Raw genomic sequence first — 19,683 nt, forward strand, 5'->3', positions numbered from 1 at the left:
GTTTCGCAATTACTTGGTGCCACACCCATAATTTTTTCTATAATTGTTTCGAAATTAATTGTCTGTAGTCATATATGGAGAACAAACGGTAGCAAATTTAGAGGCCGCTCTATGATTAAGTTAAATCGGGTGATTTATTGTTCCTTAATAAGATAATCCATATTTGATTATTATTTTAAATAATTCAAAAAGCTTACAAGAGTTTGTTTAATAGAAAAAGTGTAGGTTTATTATTTATACAATAAGTTTAGTTAATTGAAAAGTAAAGAAAAATAACAGAAACGAACCCACGTGAATAATTTTTAAAAAGTTCGGTCAACAAGGACATTTACAAACTTCAATCATTATTTAGCGGTTAGTAATGCAAAAATGCTGTCAAATGTTTATTAAATCTTAGCATGTCGAATATTTTTAAACTTAAATAAGTGTATAACGTAATAAAATAATTGAAAATTGTTCGCATCTTTAATTTTTCCTAGGCTCTGTCCTATGTTGGTCATGTGGAAATTTAACTTTCTTAGAAAAACCTGTTATATTTGGACACGTCATGCATAATATCACCGATAGTAATATTCATTATTTATCTTTACTTATTACGCATTGTAAATATGTTTTTGCTTATATAAAAGACAGTTAATTTTATTACCAAATTTTCCAGTTCCTTTACCAATTATAAACTCATTATTTCCGTAATTCTAAATATAAACAGATCAAATTAAGTTATCAATAGTCCAATTAATTTTCGGAAATAATTTTAAAAATAACCTATGTAAATTTTTAGTTGTGGAAAAATTATTTCAGTTAATTTACTCTTCTTGAGTTGATTTTGAGAAAGAATATATTGAAAAAACTTGCGTTAATGTAGTTATTGAATATATAATTAAAATAATTCTTTAAACTGATCTACTTTAAACATTTATTTCGGTAGTAATTTTTACAATGGAGACAACACAGGTGTTTGAACAATGCACAGTTCACACACCTGCATTCATTCTTGTTTTTCTCCTGTGTTTCTTCGACAAACAAGCATTTGTCTCAATCAATCAGTAATTATCATTGTCCTAATCGTTTTTCAATAATCACTCTCTTTAATCAACCTAAATAGGTTATTTATTGTAAAAAAAAAGAGAGGATAATTTCCTTGAACAGGATCAATTCCTCATAGGAAGAGCTTTTCGTGCGCGTAGGAGTTTACGGTGCGTCAGATCGATCATCTATTAAAAAATAATTAGAATGAAAGCTATACTGGACACCTGCCTGTTTGTGAAATTTATTGGTGAGCATTCGGCCTTTTTATGCAAATGATAAAACTTGTATTTGATGTGCTAGATACATAATAATTCAGTCATGTGATTTTTACATTCATCCAGCCTTGAGTCGGAAGACTGCATGGCTCTACCCATTCTCAACCTTGGCTCCGCTCCAGTTGATGTAAACAAGAAAAGTTTTCTCATTCAATGTCTATATCATCTCGTACTTCGAGAAACTATGATAAATATATTTCTAGAGGCTCGTAACAGGTAGGCTTAAGTTAAATTCTCAGCAAAATAGATATCGCTCAACCAACAATGCTCAAACAGAACAGGTTCGGTTTAAACGGGTATAAATTAGTGGATGTTAGATCATTACTTCGGAGTTGCTCTATGACCATAGGCAAACAAAACCACATTTTAACCCGACATAGGATTCGACTAATCCTACATCTTAGTGGGAGGGCTCTGTGTCCCTTGGGGCAAGTTGGTCGAATTCGGGACAAACTAACTTCCTGTATACAAATCCCTAGACGCTTAATTTATAATCTAGCCGTAACATGGCGCTCCACTCGTCTGTAATTACTGAGTTCAATGACATTCTACTGCACCTGCTATCCCGACCCAGTTTAGAATTTAACCCCCTTTGCTTCTTAGGGTCAGTTGGACAACCAAACAACATCAGAAAGCAATATTTATCTTTTTGAAATCATCTTAAGTATATAGTTACTTGAAAGAAACGAGGCAAGGAACTAGACAAGACTACTTATTGATTACTTAGAGATTTCTCAGACCTGAATGGGGTTTCACTGCTTTACATGATGAATCATGCAGGAGAAGCGCACATCAGGACCATTTCTTCAATACGGAATTGTTACTCATTGCATTTACAAATCTTTCTTTTAAGATCGAACCAGTCTATTGTACATTGATAAATTTTCTATCAGAGATCTTCAAAAGATACTATTAAGGTTCAAAAGTGGAAATTTCTAAACTTTCTCAATTTATTGTTGAATACAAAAATTTATTAAAGCATTATTTAAATGAATGTTGATTACATTTACAGATTTATAACATTATCTTTCAAATGCTAACAATAGAATTAAAAAACAACGATTATTATCTCTACACTCGAGCAAGATTTCCCACTAAATCCATCATAATTGCAATTCCACTTGTATCCTATTTTCATTTTTGCACTGTTTATGCAGGTTAGAACTAGGTTGAAATTAAAAAGTGTTAAATAGATTATTTTAATCCATTCAATTTATTATTATTTTTAGGAAAAAACATTTTATTTGAACTCATTCTTTGAGTTTATTAAGATTTAAAGTAAAAGCACGTCTCAGCATTCGAAAATGACAAACTACAAGCTATTCAACTCACTGGTTTCGATAAACTGTTCAGAATTTGAGACAAAATATATTTTATTTTCATATTCAGCTGTATTTTTCACTTAGAATTTTAATTTAATTTACTTTGATATTAACTTGAATAGAATGAGAATAATAGAAGTAGTACATATATAATGACATAGTCATTAAATATTTTCTTTTTCTTTATTATAAACAAGAAAGATTTATTAATTAAAAAGATAAAATTGCATCTTTATAGTCAAAGCAAGTAAATACTTTAATCAATAAAAATGAAAAGTATAAACATGGTTATGTAAATAATTCCCGTACTACAGTTAAATATTTTATGAGCAGAAAACCTTCATAAAGAGAAGTTAAAAAATTACTTGGCAATAGTTCATGTTGTAAATTAATACAAAAATACAAGCAAGATGAATATGAAATTTTTCTACTCATTAGATTTTTCTGCTTACATTAAATTGAACTTCCATTATTTTGTTTTTGGTTAAAGCTACGAGCTGTGTTGTTTGTAAAACAAGACCTATGTATTAAACGTTCATAGTCATTTATTTTAATGCAGTGTTCTAGCGATAAAGTATTGGTGGAGTTCAAATGTCCCAAACAAAGAAAAGAGTAATGTTAGTCATAGAATGGGAGGGAGTTAGTAAAACATTTATTCCTCGAATGGCCTAAAAACCATTTTGCATGAACGCCCCTTCGTTTACAAATCTTCACTCCGTATTTTTGATACTGATATTCACTTTAAACTTTATTCGTGAGCATATTTTATTTACATAAAATCTAAAAACTTATATAAATGGAGCTTGAAATAATGAAATAAATAAAAATATCAATTTTAATTATTTTTAATGCAAAAGTTTCTACTGTAAAATATATGATAATAATTTAAATTTTACTTTTATTTTAATATTTCATAACTTAAAACATTGACTGACTCAGAAGTGGGAAGTTTCGATTTAGGTTCTTACAAATTAATATGACCGTAATGAGCATATTATCATCATCATCATCATCTACAAAAATAGACCCTTTTCTTTTATTTATTCCAACAAATTTTCGAGCATATTATTAAAGCAGTAATTAAACTTTATTATTTTCTAAGGATAAAATACATAAATTTAATTTTTATAAATGTTATGAAAAAATGTTTGAAATAAAAAAATAAGTTAAAAATTCTATTCTGCACACGCGAATGTCTTTTTATTGTCATCCTTTGCACAGAAATCAAAAGAAAAAAACAAGTAATTTAATGTTTCTCAGATCTATTAAAACTAAAGATAATTAGTGTCACTGTGCAAATCATTGATTGCTGTTTACAATATATATTAACCTACAGCGAATACAATTAAATATGGGTATGAGAATTACAAATGTTGTTCATCCAAGACGAGATCGATTAATGATGTTCGGAAGACAGAGAACCATCTGAATACCATTATTCTCCCCTCTTCTAATGTCATCGATTTTAAAAACAAATGACAATTAGAGGTGAGTTTTTAATGGGTCGTAGGAGACGTCGAGTCTACAGAAGACTGCATTGAGGTCAGTAGTATCGGGAGTAAGGATGGTATCCTTCAAAGGGCCATTTCCTGACGCCAATGCTGTCCCTTATCTCTTAACCTTGACTGTTTGCGTGTGACTGGGTGACATAACACAGCTCTTGTTTCAACAGAATAAAGTCGCACACATACTCACACACACCTGCTACAAGTATATACCATTGTTTTAAGTAAGTACACGAAAATATTCCTTTTTATGAAATTCTTTAAATAACTCCGCGGTATTCAAAGAAGTCTCGGAATCAGATTTGATTGAAATCTAGAATTTTAACAATAATTTATGTTTTTACTTTAATATAAGTAGTTAAAGAAACTGTACATTAAATATACTTTTAGACAATGAACGGTCTAAACGCTAAATGTGATAAAAACAATTACTTTAAAGGTATTTTTTTCTTAATTTTATATATATATATATAGCCTATATAAACTGTATAACGGATCAGACAGATAAATGAGAAAAACATTTTCCAAGAAATGACGTAATAGTCTCTGTGATATGATGTAAAATGAAAATAATTTCATTGTTTTATGCTAATGACTTTATAAAAAAAAACAAAAATAAAAATAAAAAACACAATAACTTCGAAAACAAATTAAATGCATGTTATTTATGAATATGTAATATTTTAAAATAATTATATGCTTGATTCTACTATTCTTTTTTAACTTAGAAATAATATTTTCGATATAAATAATATATCTCTTTAAAGTTGACATTTTAATTTCAAACAATATGTGTATAAAACAATATTATTATCTGGAGACAAGCCACAATGTTTGTACTGTGTAGAGCGAAATATTAATATATATGATATATATACACAAGTTTTTAAAGCTTATATCGCTTGAAATTATGTTGTTTTATTAATTGCACTTTTATTAGTTTTGTTTTATAACATATGTAGAAGAATTCAATTTTTTAAAAAGAGAATATGAGTTTTTAATGTACTGTCGTAATTTATGATTATTTTCTCTCTATGTAAATTTAATGGGGGAAAAACCCGCTTTAAATTAATTTTCTTGTGTAAAAATCAGTGCGTACTTTCACAAAACAGCAGAAGAAACGAGTGAAAGAACTAAACCGCCAACATCCCTGACTAACGTCCACGTCGAACACCCAATCGCATTTCTACGCATGCTCTCTGAGGTTTTAATCATGTGACTGTTACATATCAGTGACCCCTACCGGCGTCCGAAGTAAATATCGGCACGCAGTCAGGCAGGTTTCTCGACCGGTGATTGGCCAAATTCTGAAAGAGCTCCGTCGGGGAGTGATGGGATTCGATACATGTTTTTCAAACTATTTTATCTGAAATAAGTGTCAATTTACGTCGAATTTCCACATATGTTATCCTAGTAAATTGGGTAATTTTTCTAGAACAGTGGAAAAGGATGTAGTTTATATGTATGTAGTATAAAGTTTGATCGTAGGTCGAGAATCCCCGCGGTTCTCTGGAGTATCGGCATTCTCTGGTTTACTCGAGAGTTGTGCTTCGTGCGAGTTGTTCGCGAACTCGAGGTGAGCCTTGAGTTGTGAATGATCGGGATAAGTGGAATGGAAATATAACTCGATGCCATGGATTGTGTATTTCGTAAACGAACGCGGAAACAATAAATTAAATAAGGTAAGTTAGAAATAGAGTTTGATGTATATTTATGTGAGTGTCTGAGGAGCGATCTGCAGAAGCTACACGACCCGTCCCGTCTACTTGTTGAATGCTTCTCGCTGTCTGCAAAAATGTTCGAGTTTGCTTACATATATGGAGAAGCGCGCTATTTACATTAAATGATTTTTTCTTAATCCCGTAAATAAGTCGTAAAGAACTTAACCAAGTAAGAACTGTTAGGAAAGCTTTGCCTGCAAGTTTACCAAATATCCATTCTCGTGGATATATTTACCTATTAATTTTCTTTTGCATCAGTTTTTTGGAACGATGGTTTGTAAGATTCGTTGCCATCATCACCCAGCAGGGAGGCCTGGGTAAGACAAGGAGTGAGTTTTGCTTGCTCGTGCTGACAAGAGAAAATTGATAACTTAATCCTAAGATCATACGCGATAGAAGAAACACGGCGTGTGTATTCTTATCGTCCTATAATTAAATTGCGGTTCGGTTTGCAAATTCGAACGGATGTTGTACGCATGCGCAAAGCCAACTTAAACTTCAGATGTTGATGGAAACGGCATGTGCTCCACCGAGAGATTGCCCAGTGGCACCTCCCGCGTGCGACTACTGCTCCGGATTAAAAAAATGCACCATCGAATCTGTCAGCGGCAGAAAGGATGTGCGACGAATCATTCCCTTATACGACTGTCATTAAATTTTTAATTCGATATTTGAGATATTTTTCTGTTTATGGGATATTATCGAAGACAATCGAACAATTTAGACAATAAATAAAAATGCAACAGATGAAATATAAGCCCATGTGTGCGACTTTTTATCTCACTGCCTTAACAATTCGGGGTTAATGGAAAGAACTGTCCATCTTTCTGTACGAATTCGTTTCTGGCAAACTCGTAGCACCGGCCTTTTGTGGTTTATGTGACATTTTTATAGACGTTAATCTTCGGAGACCGGTCGAAAGAGAAACAGGTGCTACATAGCCCTATATCGACGACAGAAAATGTATCTCAATACTCGACAGGAAAAAAAAAAGAGTAATAACGAAGGAAAATTTAGTAAATTGTTGATGTTTGGATGCCAATTATTTGTGGGAGTGTTCGGGGTTTGTCTTTAATGATTTTCAATGTCTTCTTGAATGGATTTATTCTTTAATTTCCAAAACTCTTATAATTTTTTAGTTTAATAGATTGGATTTTCAGGATATTTTGAAAGTCGTCGATTTTAAAGCGTTTCATTTTAAATAATTATATGGTAATTAGTTTCATTTCTATCACTCACTTCAGTTTACAGTTGAAGATAAGTAAAGAAAAATCAATAAAAATAAGCTCGAAGATTTAACACTTACTTTTTGTATACCACTTGAAAGTTGTTTATCATCAAGTGCTGATATGGTATCTTTATTTATTTTATATAAATATATAGCTCTTATTGTATAGAATAATAGATACAGTTGTGAGAGTTTAAATGCATATATTTGAATAAATTTATTTCTAGAACTTATCGTTAATACGAATACTTAAAATATGCGCTTTTAATTTAAATAGAATTTAAAATTTTTTTTAGTAATTTAAATAACAGTGTTAAATAATATCCCCAAATATTGTGTTGAATATTATAATAAGGAAAGTTTTAGTCAGTTTACAAATATAAGTGATTGTATTATGTGGAAATTTGTTTGTTATACATTGTCATTTAGCGAATTTAAATAATAGTTAGAGCTAAAACAAGGAAGTCAGATGTCTTTTGGGCATCTGATTTCATCCTACACTTCTCAGAAACATCCTTAATCACAATCATTAAACATACATTTAATGGGCGCAACGTGATGAATAATTCAGTTCTCTATTCGATATGACAAAAATCTCAACATTTTCCGTTTCGATGCGGTTTCAAAATAGAAAATTTCTATAAAATCGGTTGTATATCATTTGGCAACGCAATATTTTGAAAGTTTACAACCCAAATAAGTTGCTGCTACTTCAAAAACAGACCATTTTACAACTGGCTATTCATCTGCTCCCGTGCTGTCAGAGGGATCATGACCTTCTTGTTTGGCCGAGCTGCTCTTTTTACTCCAGTTCGTGATTTTCGAGTGCAAACCACCCAGTATGCAAAAACTACACTCGTCACGTTTTCTAATTTTACTGCTGCTTTTGAAAAAATTATCTTTAATTAAACCAACACGAGACCTTTTTACTTTTTCATCAAATTCAAAAGATTTTTCTCTATAAAAGCTCCTAAGAGCAGTTATAATTTCTTTAATAATTATTCAAAATTTATGGATTTTGATAGATAATTAATTAAAATAGCGAAAGAGCAAAGTTGAAAGAGCAAAAACCAAAGCTTAAAAGATGAGATATAGGAAATTCAAATCCTTTGTATAAGTTAATAACGTCTAATTTAGATCGAATTACGTCATAAAGAAGGGTTGAATATATTCCTGCAGATCGCTTCTTTTCAATTCAGTTGATGCAAAGTTAATCGTACCAGAAGCCGGATCCCACAAGAAATGTCTCCACCCCAATACAGTTTTGGATTTATATACTAGGCATGCGCAATTCACGGACACGAAACGTCTAGACTTTGGTAACTATGTAGAACCTGTTTGGCCATCATTAGAGCACAAAATGTGGTCCCCGCATCATCATTAGGACGCTGAACCACGTGATGGCTCGGGATCTAAAACCGGAGCGATTACAAATCCCAAAATAACTACGCATAGGCTCCATTGGAGAAGTATAGTGTCTTTTAGGTTCTTCCTCTCGGAGTTTCAAATGTCCATAGAAGGCAGCAATGACATATTGACCCTTTTCCGACAGATGGTCTTGTTTACGATCGTGTTTGACAAAGACGGGTTGGCTTTTAAATTCTCTTCTTGGATAAAAATCAGTCTTAATCGTACGTACTGATTGATTTGTAGTCCTTGATTTATAATATAATTTTATTAATTGAGCGTCATATTTTTGAGAACGTTCTCTTCAGAACTGTTTCCGAACTTTCCATTGTCAGGGTGAGCCATTTCGTTTATTGTTTGTCTCCTGCCTACACGAATGGGTTTGACTGGAAAGTTCACGGTGACAATACGCATCTCGGGATACGGTGACAGCTACTGGCCTTCTACTGGACTCGTGCTAGACTCTTTGTGTTAAAAGAATCAGCACATAGAATTCTTATAAATAGTGTTTTTCTCTACTCGCTTTCCACACACGCCATACATTTCGGTAACAGTAATTCGATATATGTAAATATATAAAATATAATTTTTGAAGAATAAATCTACGAGGGCAAAAAAATAAAGGCAAGGGAAACAAAACAACAAATGGAATTTGATCGACGCTGTAAATAACCTGGAAAGAAGGAAGAGGATTTTAAAAGAAAAGCACGAAAACTGTGTTGTTGAAGAAATAATGATTAATGGATACAATTTATTAATATCTTTCGAAATGCAGAAAAAAAATGAATGGTCCGTTTCATTAAACCTGAATTATCACGAAAATATTTAAATATACACCCGAATTACGACGACAATTCAGTAGTTTTACAAGTTACGCGATTTAAAAGCGAGAAGGCTCCGTGCAGTAACTAAGTGAAATTGGTGTGTGGGGACTAATAATTTTGTAGTTCGTGTCGGGAAGTGACAGAATAAAATCTTTGTTCATGATTATAATGCGGTAGTGTTCGTCGATTGCATTCCTAAATGATGTTCGTCAAAACGACAGCTTTACTTGAACATGTTATATAATTACTCCCGTCTAGACAGATTAGAGTAAAGTTGTACACGTTAATTGAAAGGTCATAGTTTAGATGGAAATAACTAAAATGTACTTTGTGTGCAGCCTAGAAATGTATCTAATGAAGTTTCTTTAATGTATATTGAGGAAAGAATTAATAAAAATTCAATTATCTCTTTGATGATTAATTTTTAAATACGTTGGTCGAGTAATTAGATGGGGTAGATGAGTGAGGAATATTTTAAAAGTTATAAGGTGAATTATTATGGTATTGGAAAGATATAATGAAGTTTACTCGACGATGTTAGTTAAGTAAGATATCCAACATTTATTTGAGTGCAATGTATGGAAGTCGAATTCCGAAATATCAATGGAATGGCAAAAGTCTCATTCTTACTGGTCTGAGGTCAACGACTTGGACATTAACGTTCCAAATCTATCATTGTTGAAGAACTTTGCTCTTCCCAATTGAGATCTGTAGCCGAAGGGGCCATTTTTACTTTTGAAATATTGATACTTGTTTATACAATAATTTTACTTGTTTGGTATTGGCATTAATCTTTAAAACGACGATTTCAAAATAGTTTTTATAATTATTTTACAAAAGCATTGTCTAGGCTACCTAGATTCTACTTAGGAAGGCCTACATTAAACAAGTTAAAACTTTATTGAATAAATTGAGTTTTTAGGGTGTAATATTAGGGTCAAATATCTATTTTTAATAATATATCTTCTGCAATAATATCGAATGTATATTTTCTTTTAAAATAGGAGAGTAGTTTTTAATTGATTCCAAAACGCGATCTTCTAGCTCTTCTTTAATTTGCTATACAGAGAATATTCGAGGAAAGTACACGAGGATGATGTGACGGATAACACGTGACCGACGCGTGACGTAACTGTGGGGGAGGTAAAGGATTCCTCCGATCCGGCCACCCCGGGGTCATAGACTAGCAGTTGTGTTGTGGGGCACGGCGGGGTCTCGAACAGTCAGGATCTGTTTATGTGACGTCCGCAGACACTAATCCGTCCACTGTCTAACTGTTTACTCTGTAATAGCGGCTTGCTGTTACACCTTTCGCTGTTACAAAGGTAGGATTGCTGGGCTTCTCTTTTATGATTGTGTAAGGCTGATGCTAATCGGCTGATCACCTTTATTTAATATATTAAGATAGGTTAAGACGTTAGCGTTGAATCGAGTGCACAAATGAAATTATCAGTAGAATAACTTTTGATTTTATGAATTTACTTAGCTATAAATTATTTATATATTGATTTATACGAAATGATTTCATTTAACTGTAAGTTTAATCACGATGTTAATAGTAAGATAAAACTTGAAAGAAAATGACCGAAGAGATTCCATAATTGTCATATTTTATTTGTTTTTTCGTAGGATTTTAATATTTAGAATTTCATTTATCTCAATCAAAAAATAAAACAGCAATGTATCATTTTCCTTCTTTTCTTAATTCTTAATCAAACAGGCTTTTGTATACATTTTAAAATCAAAATCAAATCTGTATGTTTGATTATTCATTTCGATCGAGTGTATCCGAAAGCTTTAAACAATATAAGCTAACTTAGGCCAAACTTAAAATAATCGCTGTTTTTGAGTAAAAAAAAGTATTATTAAATCTATTAATAACATGTTATTAAAAGTATAAATATATAATAGATTTAATAGTAGATTTTTACCAAAACTTGATTGTTAGCGATTGATGACACATGATTGAAAGTATCTCATTTTTAAAGAGATTTTTTTAATAACAACGTTTAAAGTTATGCAAAGTTTTATTTTATGCACAAAGATTTTTGAGATTCTATTTTAAGAATATAATATGTATATCGTATGAAAAGATTACAGGAGACGGTGAAACTTGCGAACCGAATCTCAAAAAGTGGGCTATTATTTACGGTCGAAGCTCGAGAATCGATTTAAAAAAGAAACTCATTGATCCCCTTTTACATTCTCCTCAATCGTCTCTTTTATACCTGAATGATTTCTAGACAAAATAATTTAAGATCTTTATTTTTATATCATTAATTATAAAGGGTGGTTTACTTTTATCATCTTTACTTTTTCTTTTAATAAATAGAACTAATTATCCAGAAATATTCGAAAACAATTTATACTAAATTTCGATAACATTCCCCGATATCAGAAAAATCCAAGTGCTGCTTAAATTTCTTAAACGCCCAACGGGGGCAATGGCCCCCATTACAAGCACGGCTTTAACACATATGGAAATAATTTAACAAGAACAAGGATTCTTTTTAAGAATATATCGCCATTCTATTTATCTTTCGTATGGAGGAGATATATGGACACGTCAACTACAATTTACAGTGAAAAAAACTACATATGCTGCTCTTAAACCGTGATTAAAACAACAATAACTTATATTTTAAAAACATGTTTTATTTTGTTATTAATTATTTGATATCTTCTTGTATTATAAAAATTATAGTTCCTATTTATAGAATTACAGCACTTTAATTTGAGGGAAAGTTTGCACTCTTACGTTTAGTATATAAAATATGTGTACAGTACGTATATGTATGTATGTATGTGTGTGTAAAGTACGTTTAGTGTAATAAAATATGTATCAAGGAACGAAAAACAATCGTAATGAATTTGAAACGAAACTTCACCATTGAAATAAACACGCAAGAAGATATTAAAATATACTATTTCAAGCATTTGCATCGTTATACGTCAAAACGAGCTAATTTGCATAATTATATATCATTTAAATCGATAAAAAAGCAACATCTATATAGTGTTCCCTAATTTGTGTTCCTCCATCTGTCCTGATAAAGAAACACAAATTGGAAGAATTACAATTTGACTTCATTATAAGGTCGCACAGGGGGCGAAACATTAAAATTCGATCTGATGGATCCCATCGGGAGTTTTACAATTATGATATGCACCTCTTTCCCAAGCCAAAACTCCGATTAACGGTATGCTAATAAGAGTATAAGGGATCTTTAGATTCTGTTTTGTTAGCTTATTAACACATCAAGAGCGAATTTTGCATTTTTGCGGAGGTCACAATCGATAATTCCGCGAGTTCGACCAAATTGCTGTGAATAGCTGGAAGCGAATGCGGCCTCGAGGATTGTTTCTTTTGACAGCTTCAACCCTTTCAGAAGAGGGAAACAAATGGACTCACCTCGCAGCAATTCAAAATACATACGAAGTGTTCCCTCCATCTTGGTTTGACGAGATAACATTCATTGTTCATAGGACTGAAACAGGGGTGAGAGGATACAGTGTGCCACATTTACTGCCTTCCGGGTGAGTCCATTTTTCGTCCTTTATTAGTAAAGAAGGCACCCCTAGTTGAACTTGTCAGCTGCAAATCAGAATGGGGATGTAATGACACTTATTTCTGAATCTATTTGTCATGGCGGTAGTCCTTTGTAAGAGTGGAAGACGTCTTTGTCCTTAAAAAGATTTTACTAATTGTTTTTTGACAGCTAATTTCATTTGTAGGTCTATGTAAGTTTACATCGAGAGAATCTCTCAAAAGGAATTTGTCTAAAAAGGTTCATCTATCTGTTCGGCTTCTTTCACAGAACACCATTTAGAAACATAATATAAAATTGTACGTGTATCAAAAATTTTCTCACCGTACTATCCACAATCAACTTTTAAAAGTTGTTTCCCGAATTCAATATTAATTTAAATATTAATAAATATATTACTTTATCGATTTAAATTATTCATCGAATTTTATAATAATAAACTCGAATGTAAGAAATTATTTGTAAAAAGCGATGCAAAGAACAAATTGAACTTGGGAACACTTGTGAAATTTGAATGGCTCCTTTGATTTGTAACCAAGCACCAAAATCACAAGCCTATTTTTTGTGTACAGCTGTCTGAGGAGAGATTCGAAGTATACAAAGAAACCAAACAGCTTTAAGTCCTCTTGACCTTTAAATTATCTGATATTACTGTCTGATTGATTCTTCCTTTCGGTTTAGTGTTTAATATTGTTTGCTTCACACACATGAATAAGTGTAATAAAACTGTCTACGTTCTCTAAACAACAAATTGGGTACATTATATAAAAATCAAAAAATAGACATACTTAATATGTCTAGATGTACAGATTAACAATGAAGTGTTATGTATTGTTTTGCCTGTAGTGAGCTGTGCTGAGTTTGTTTCGTCTTCAGAGCGCTTCCTTTCATGTTTGGAAGCCATTTATTCTTTGATGACTACTTACATTTGCTTGTTACTTATTTCAACAATCTTTTTGCGGTTTTAAAAATTCTTTTCTTTCATTCGCAAGACAGTCGTATATTTAAGATTCTTTTGGATTGAAAGAAAAGATTCCTTTGCATTTTGCACGAACATTATTAGCAACTCCTCTTTCAGATGCCTCTCAAAGGAACTACGGGAGAAAAAAGTCTTTAAACCGATTTCTCCCGTTAGATTTTCGACACGCCTGACATCAAACTTCAGGACATGCAAAGGTCCGACTGGCCCCCGGAGATAAGTTTGGGGTTTTACCCCCATTTCTGTCCCCAGATAGAATGCGAGGACAATATAAATAACTGTGGCTCACGCAAGGGTTAAAGAAAAGTTTTTACAACTCTCATCACAGACCTCCCAGTACCCAATAGCTTTGGGGCAAAATATATAGGCTCTCTATTTTCCTCCCTTTAGCAATATACTTTTTCTTCCGTTTTTGTTTAAACGGATGCGATACAATTGAAATTAGTCTTAAAATTTTAAAAGGATATACAGTACAGTACATAATAGAAGTTTACGAACACCAAAAGAGATTCTAACAATTACGTGTTCAATAAAAACTGTTTTCTTGCACTTAAGACCAAAATGAGAATCTTATCTGCCGAGATTTCCTCTATCAGTCAAATGGCACATACAGGTTTTGCAATAAAAATTTGTCAGAAAAAACATGTAGTCCTGATCCCGAAATTATATTGGAAAGCCAATCTTATCTTTCAAATGGACGAAGAAATCTAAGTTGGATGAACAATGAATGATCCAAGTTATCGTCATGGAGTGTGAGATAGTGTCTCACAATAAAGATTTTCAAGGCTCACTTTCATTAGTTGATAGAATAGATATACTTTTCTTTTAAGTCGAATTTTAAATCTTTTTTGATTATACAAGTTTTAATTTAATAATTCTCTAATAAAACTGTTTTTATTTTCAGAATGTAAATGTTAAAAGAAGATAAAAATGTGATGCGCCCCGAATGTTGGATACAAAGTATATCAAGTCTGACGACGTGTTCTGTGCCCCGAGATTGAACTAGTGACATTATGGAGGGCGTGCGGAGGTGGAGATGGACCGTTATCTTCTGTCTGCTGTACCATTTGGCCCTAGCAGAATATCTACAGGAATTCGAGATCTCGGAAGGTCTGGGTACGGGCACTACCATCGGATACATCGGGCATAGTAAACAGGGTCTTCCCAAACCACCGCCGCCTCCTTACCTTATCGTACCTGTTCCAGGAAGTGCAGTGGATTCCGATTTGCACATAGATCAGTCGACGGGAGAAATTCGAACCAATATTGTTCTAGATAGAGAGGTTAGGAGTTATTATTCCTTTGTGGCCATTCCTCTCAGCGGCGAAAATGTGCGCGTAGTGATTAAAGTGCGTGACGAAAATGACAATGCGCCCGAATTCCCAACGCCTTACATGTCGATCGAATTTCCAGAAAACACTCCCAGAGATATGAAAAGAACTTTAAATCCCGCGAGGGATAGAGATTTGGGAGTTTTTAACACCCAAAGATACGAAATTATATCTGGTAATGTTAATAATGCTTTTCGTTTATCTTCTCACAGAGAACGAGATGATGTACTCTATCTGGATTTACAGATCAATGGATTTTTGGATCGAGAAACTATACCCTTTTACAGCATCGTGATCGAGGCCTACGATGGTGGCATGCCCCCTCTAAAAGGTTCTATGACGGTAAACATTACCATTCAAGACGTGAATGATAATCAGCCTATATTTAATCAGAGCCGTTATTTTGCAACTGTGGCCGAGAATGCCACTGTAGGTACTAGCGTTCTCAGGGTATTTGCTACCGATACTGACTCTACAGAAAACGGACGAATCACCTATTCAATAAATCGTCGACAAAGCGATCGGGAAAATAAATTTGCCATAGATCCAGTGCGAGGTGTCATTTCTATCAATAAACCACTCGATTTTGAATCACGCGATGTCCACGAATTAGTGGTAGTAGCGCGTGATAATGGCGCACAACCATTGGAAACCACCGCATTTGTATCCGTTAGAGTCACCGATGTAAATGATAATCAACCCACTATTAATTTGATCTTTTTAAGCGATGATGCGTCTCCCAAGATTTCCGAAGATGCTCGTCCAGGAGAATTTGTCGCTCGCATCAGTGTTAATGATCCCGATTCAAAAGAAGAATATGCAAATGTCAACGTTACGTTGCAAGGTGGCGATGGCCATTTTGGGCTCACTACTCAAGACAATATCATTTACTTAGTTATAGTTTCTCACCCGTTAGATAGAGAAGTTAAACCAAATTACACTATGGTGGTGACTGCCACCGATCAAGGAAATCCCCCTTTAAATACTTCACGCACGTTTGAATTAAGTGTGACAGATACAAACGATAATGCACCCGAATTCGATCAAACCGTATACTATGCGAATGTCTTAGAAGTGGCCGATCCGGGCACTTCCGTTTTTCAACTTTCAGCTTTGGATCGAGACGAAGGGAACAATTCTGTGATTACGTACTCCATCAAAGATACGCCGGAGACTCATTCGCAATGGTTTCAGATCGATAGCAGGACGGGTCTCATCACTACTAGAACTCACATAGACTGCGAAACCGATCCCATTCCTCAAATTACGGTCGTAGCTAAAGATGCGGGTCCCACGCCTCTCTCTTCTAGTGCCACTGTAGTAGTTACGATTAGTGACGTCAACGACAACGAACCCATTTTCGATCAAACCTTTTATAACGCCACCGTATTGGAAAGTGATAAAATTGGGACGTGTTTTCTCAAGGTAAGTTCGAATTTTATGGTTTACTTTAAGAATTCGACCACCGTATGGTTTTTATGGAGCACGGTTTTAGAGATTACTGTATCGTCTTCATCGCACGTGAAGTATGTTAGAAATCCAAAAGTTATCCACTTGATTGGTAATGCTGTCGTTGGGGTTCGAGACAAAGCCGAAACTCCCAATGACCCTTTTTATACTATTTTTTAGCGTCGACTGTTAGCGTTATACCTTCCCCAAGGCGCTCTTCAGGTATGCTTGGTATTAGAGAAGTGAGAGACCTAATGTAGACCCACGACTCGGTTTGGCCTTGAGACGGGAACGTGCGGTCATCTCCATGGTTACCGTCGCAGCGTGACATTAATTAGTAGGGACTGAATGAATTACAACTGCGACCAATTAAGTATCGGCCCGCAGAGGGTCGCGGGCCTACCACGTTTTCCGCGTATTTTCCTTAATAAAATCCAATAGCGTTTTAAATGCAGTGATTTAAAATTAGCAATCCAATCGAAGAATTTCGTAATGGTTGGTGATTTTTATCTTCGTTAGAATTGGATTATAGAACTTGGAGTGAGTCAAAAGAGCGATATTTAAATTGCGATGATCCTTTAGAGATTCGCCGCTGTTCGATTGAGTTCTGTTATCTGAGGATTAGGAGGGCTGATTAGCAGCAGTTTCCTTTTGACCTCCCAAGGACGATTGTCAATCCCCTACCATTACTTATTAGCTAACTACTGCACCATGCAGAAGAACGGACACGAATTGTACTACCCAGAGCTGAGCGGACACCGTCAGCGGTAGGAGGAGACTAAACCGGTTCCAGCACAGTTTTTTACACAAAAATGTTCGAAATTATCTTTCCCCCCATTTTAGTGTTTACTACCCCGGCTTGAAAATTTTTTATTATTTTTCCCCTTTTCCCCCACAGAACGCCTACGGTTTGCAATTTGGTGACTCTAATTTTAGTCAGCTCCAGAACATAGTATTTCTAACTCGAGCCTATTTTGGCATGGTGCGCCACTTTAGGTTTAATAAGCTTTCGAAAATTGATACGGTAGCTTAAATATATATCGTTCTAGTTTTCGAAATGGTAAATCGTATAATTTACGCAGGCAAAAAGAACTTAAAACAAGCTCAATCTGTTAACGATGTGGAGAATCGAGCACCATCTCAACAGGTTAGAATGGGTTTAACAGAAGCGGTAGTGCACCTCGTCGTCTCGCAAGCAGGAAGAGTGTAACGGAAGAGCCAGTACTGCACGCTTGGTCGTCATACTCCAATATTTATTCCCGTCGGGCCACTTGTCATTCTGTTTGCGTCCTGCGCCGTAAGCCAAGCCTGAGGGAGCACAACCGCATAGATTGACTGCCCCACCCGGCCTTGCGGGGTCTCTGACTTAAGTAGGGCATATGAATTCTGTCTGCGGGATACGATGATCAACGGGAGGGGTTAAACGATTAACTCTGCTTAGTCCCGTCTTATATTAAGTGGAGGATTAAATATTTGCTACTTCCTCTTTAACCGATTAACCAGTTTAAATCCCGTCTAATCGATTTGTTTTCGGTTCGGAAGAGTATAATCGAATTGCAAAAGAATTCTTGTCTTGCAGAAGTGTCGATCAGACTTAATGAGTTTTCGGTGATAGCAGACCGATCAGGTATGCGATGCCATTATTCCCTTAAGGAGCCTCGTTTCTCGAGCGACCACCGAGATTTTCTTTAAACTTTTTCTCTGAAAGATATGCAAGAAAGTTGAGGAATTTACCAATGCTTATTACTTTAAAAATGGCATCGTGGATAAAAGATGAGCAAGAAAAACGGGATTGGATGATAACCGGATTCTAAGATAATTTAAGTTTAAAAATTAAAGAGGAATGCGTATGGACGGTGAAAATCGCTATAATGATTCGTGTGCTAATGTTACAGCTTGATTGGCGTCAATCAAGGTTGTGAATCATCTTGGCTTTCGGTTATTAAACTCGTTTAGACTCTCGTTAACGCCCAATTTTTCCGATGTACGCTAAAAAAAAGCAACTAGGCACATGTTAGAGAAATTTTATTTTCTGTAAATTTTCCTTTTTTCTTCTCATTTAACTTCTTTACACTTCCATCCGGAGGATTAACTAAAATTATCACTTATATCAATATCGTCCTTTTCAAAGACCTTTATGCAATAACATATGTGTTTGTTTTGACTTGGTAATGCATTCGAGCACGAAATTTTGACATTTTTATCCAGTCGCAAATGTTACCGATAAGGCCCGATGACTAATTTTGGATGAGTGTTCTTTCCGAGTTGCGCTTGTGGTGGCGTTCGCTGGTGATTAATGTCCTTTACACGGAATCACGTGACATACCAAATCCACCGAGTCGATAAATCAAAGAGGCTCATTGAAACCATTTGCAATTCTCATCCCGTCCAATCAATTGCTCTTACGTATCCGGACGCATTACTGCACTTTTCATTCCTTGCGGAGTATTTCTCCCCTTCTGCTTTTCAAACGTGCATCTGCATAAATAGAGGCAGGACTCTGATCTTCTCTTCTCCAGATGGATTACGTGGAAAATTCGCCTGCATTTTCAGTAGCCGTAAAGTGTTAAAAATAAAATTTGCAGCTCAAAACTTAATAATATATTTTTTTTCATTAAATGCATGAATATTACATTATTTGTTTGCTAGAGGTCATTTATTTCTCTTTAGATGCAGACTGTTTTTGTTAGGAGATTGATTCGCAATTGCGTGGAAATTAGAATCAGAAGGAGGAAAAAAACAAATGTCATTTTCGTCATGCTATTATGAACCAATTTCGTAGTCAAAATTCGAGCAAAGTAGACTGAAAACATGCTTTATTTTTCACCTTTGAACTGTATTGCTATTGAATTTCAGAGAAGCCGTCCAGTCTATCATCCGAAGACGTCGACTCATTTTGTAATTCTATCTGCTATTAAATGCAGAACATAAGAGAACAACTTTGACCCAAAAGTACATTACTGACTGTGCATACCTACCACCGTAATTAATTTACATAACCCAAAAGCAAAATATAACTGTGTCAAGAACAAATTACACTGGCGGAGATGTTAGGCCATTCCCTT

The 19,683-nt window shown here is 34.3% G+C and overlaps 1 protein-coding gene across 1 annotated transcript in view; it reads left to right on the top strand.

Annotated features, from left to right (window-relative positions):
• The first annotated feature begins 5,471 nt into the window (after positions 1 to 5,471).
• The window catches only part of LOC111626921 (protein dachsous-like), a 103,087-nt gene continuing 88,875 nt past the window's right edge, over positions 5,472 to 19,683 (top strand). The window contains 2 exon segments of the mRNA XM_023370447.1: positions 5,472 to 5,813; positions 14,743 to 16,594. Coding sequence (XP_023226215.1) covers positions 14,852 to 16,594 — 1,743 coding nt within the window. The 5' untranslated portion in view covers positions 5,472 to 5,813; positions 14,743 to 14,851.

This window comes from Centruroides sculpturatus, unplaced genomic scaffold (assembly GCF_000671375.1).
Source record: "Centruroides sculpturatus isolate CEXI.00-Female unplaced genomic scaffold, Cexi_2.0 scaffold164, whole genome shotgun sequence".
NCBI lineage: Eukaryota > Metazoa > Arthropoda > Arachnida > Scorpiones > Buthidae > Centruroides > Centruroides sculpturatus.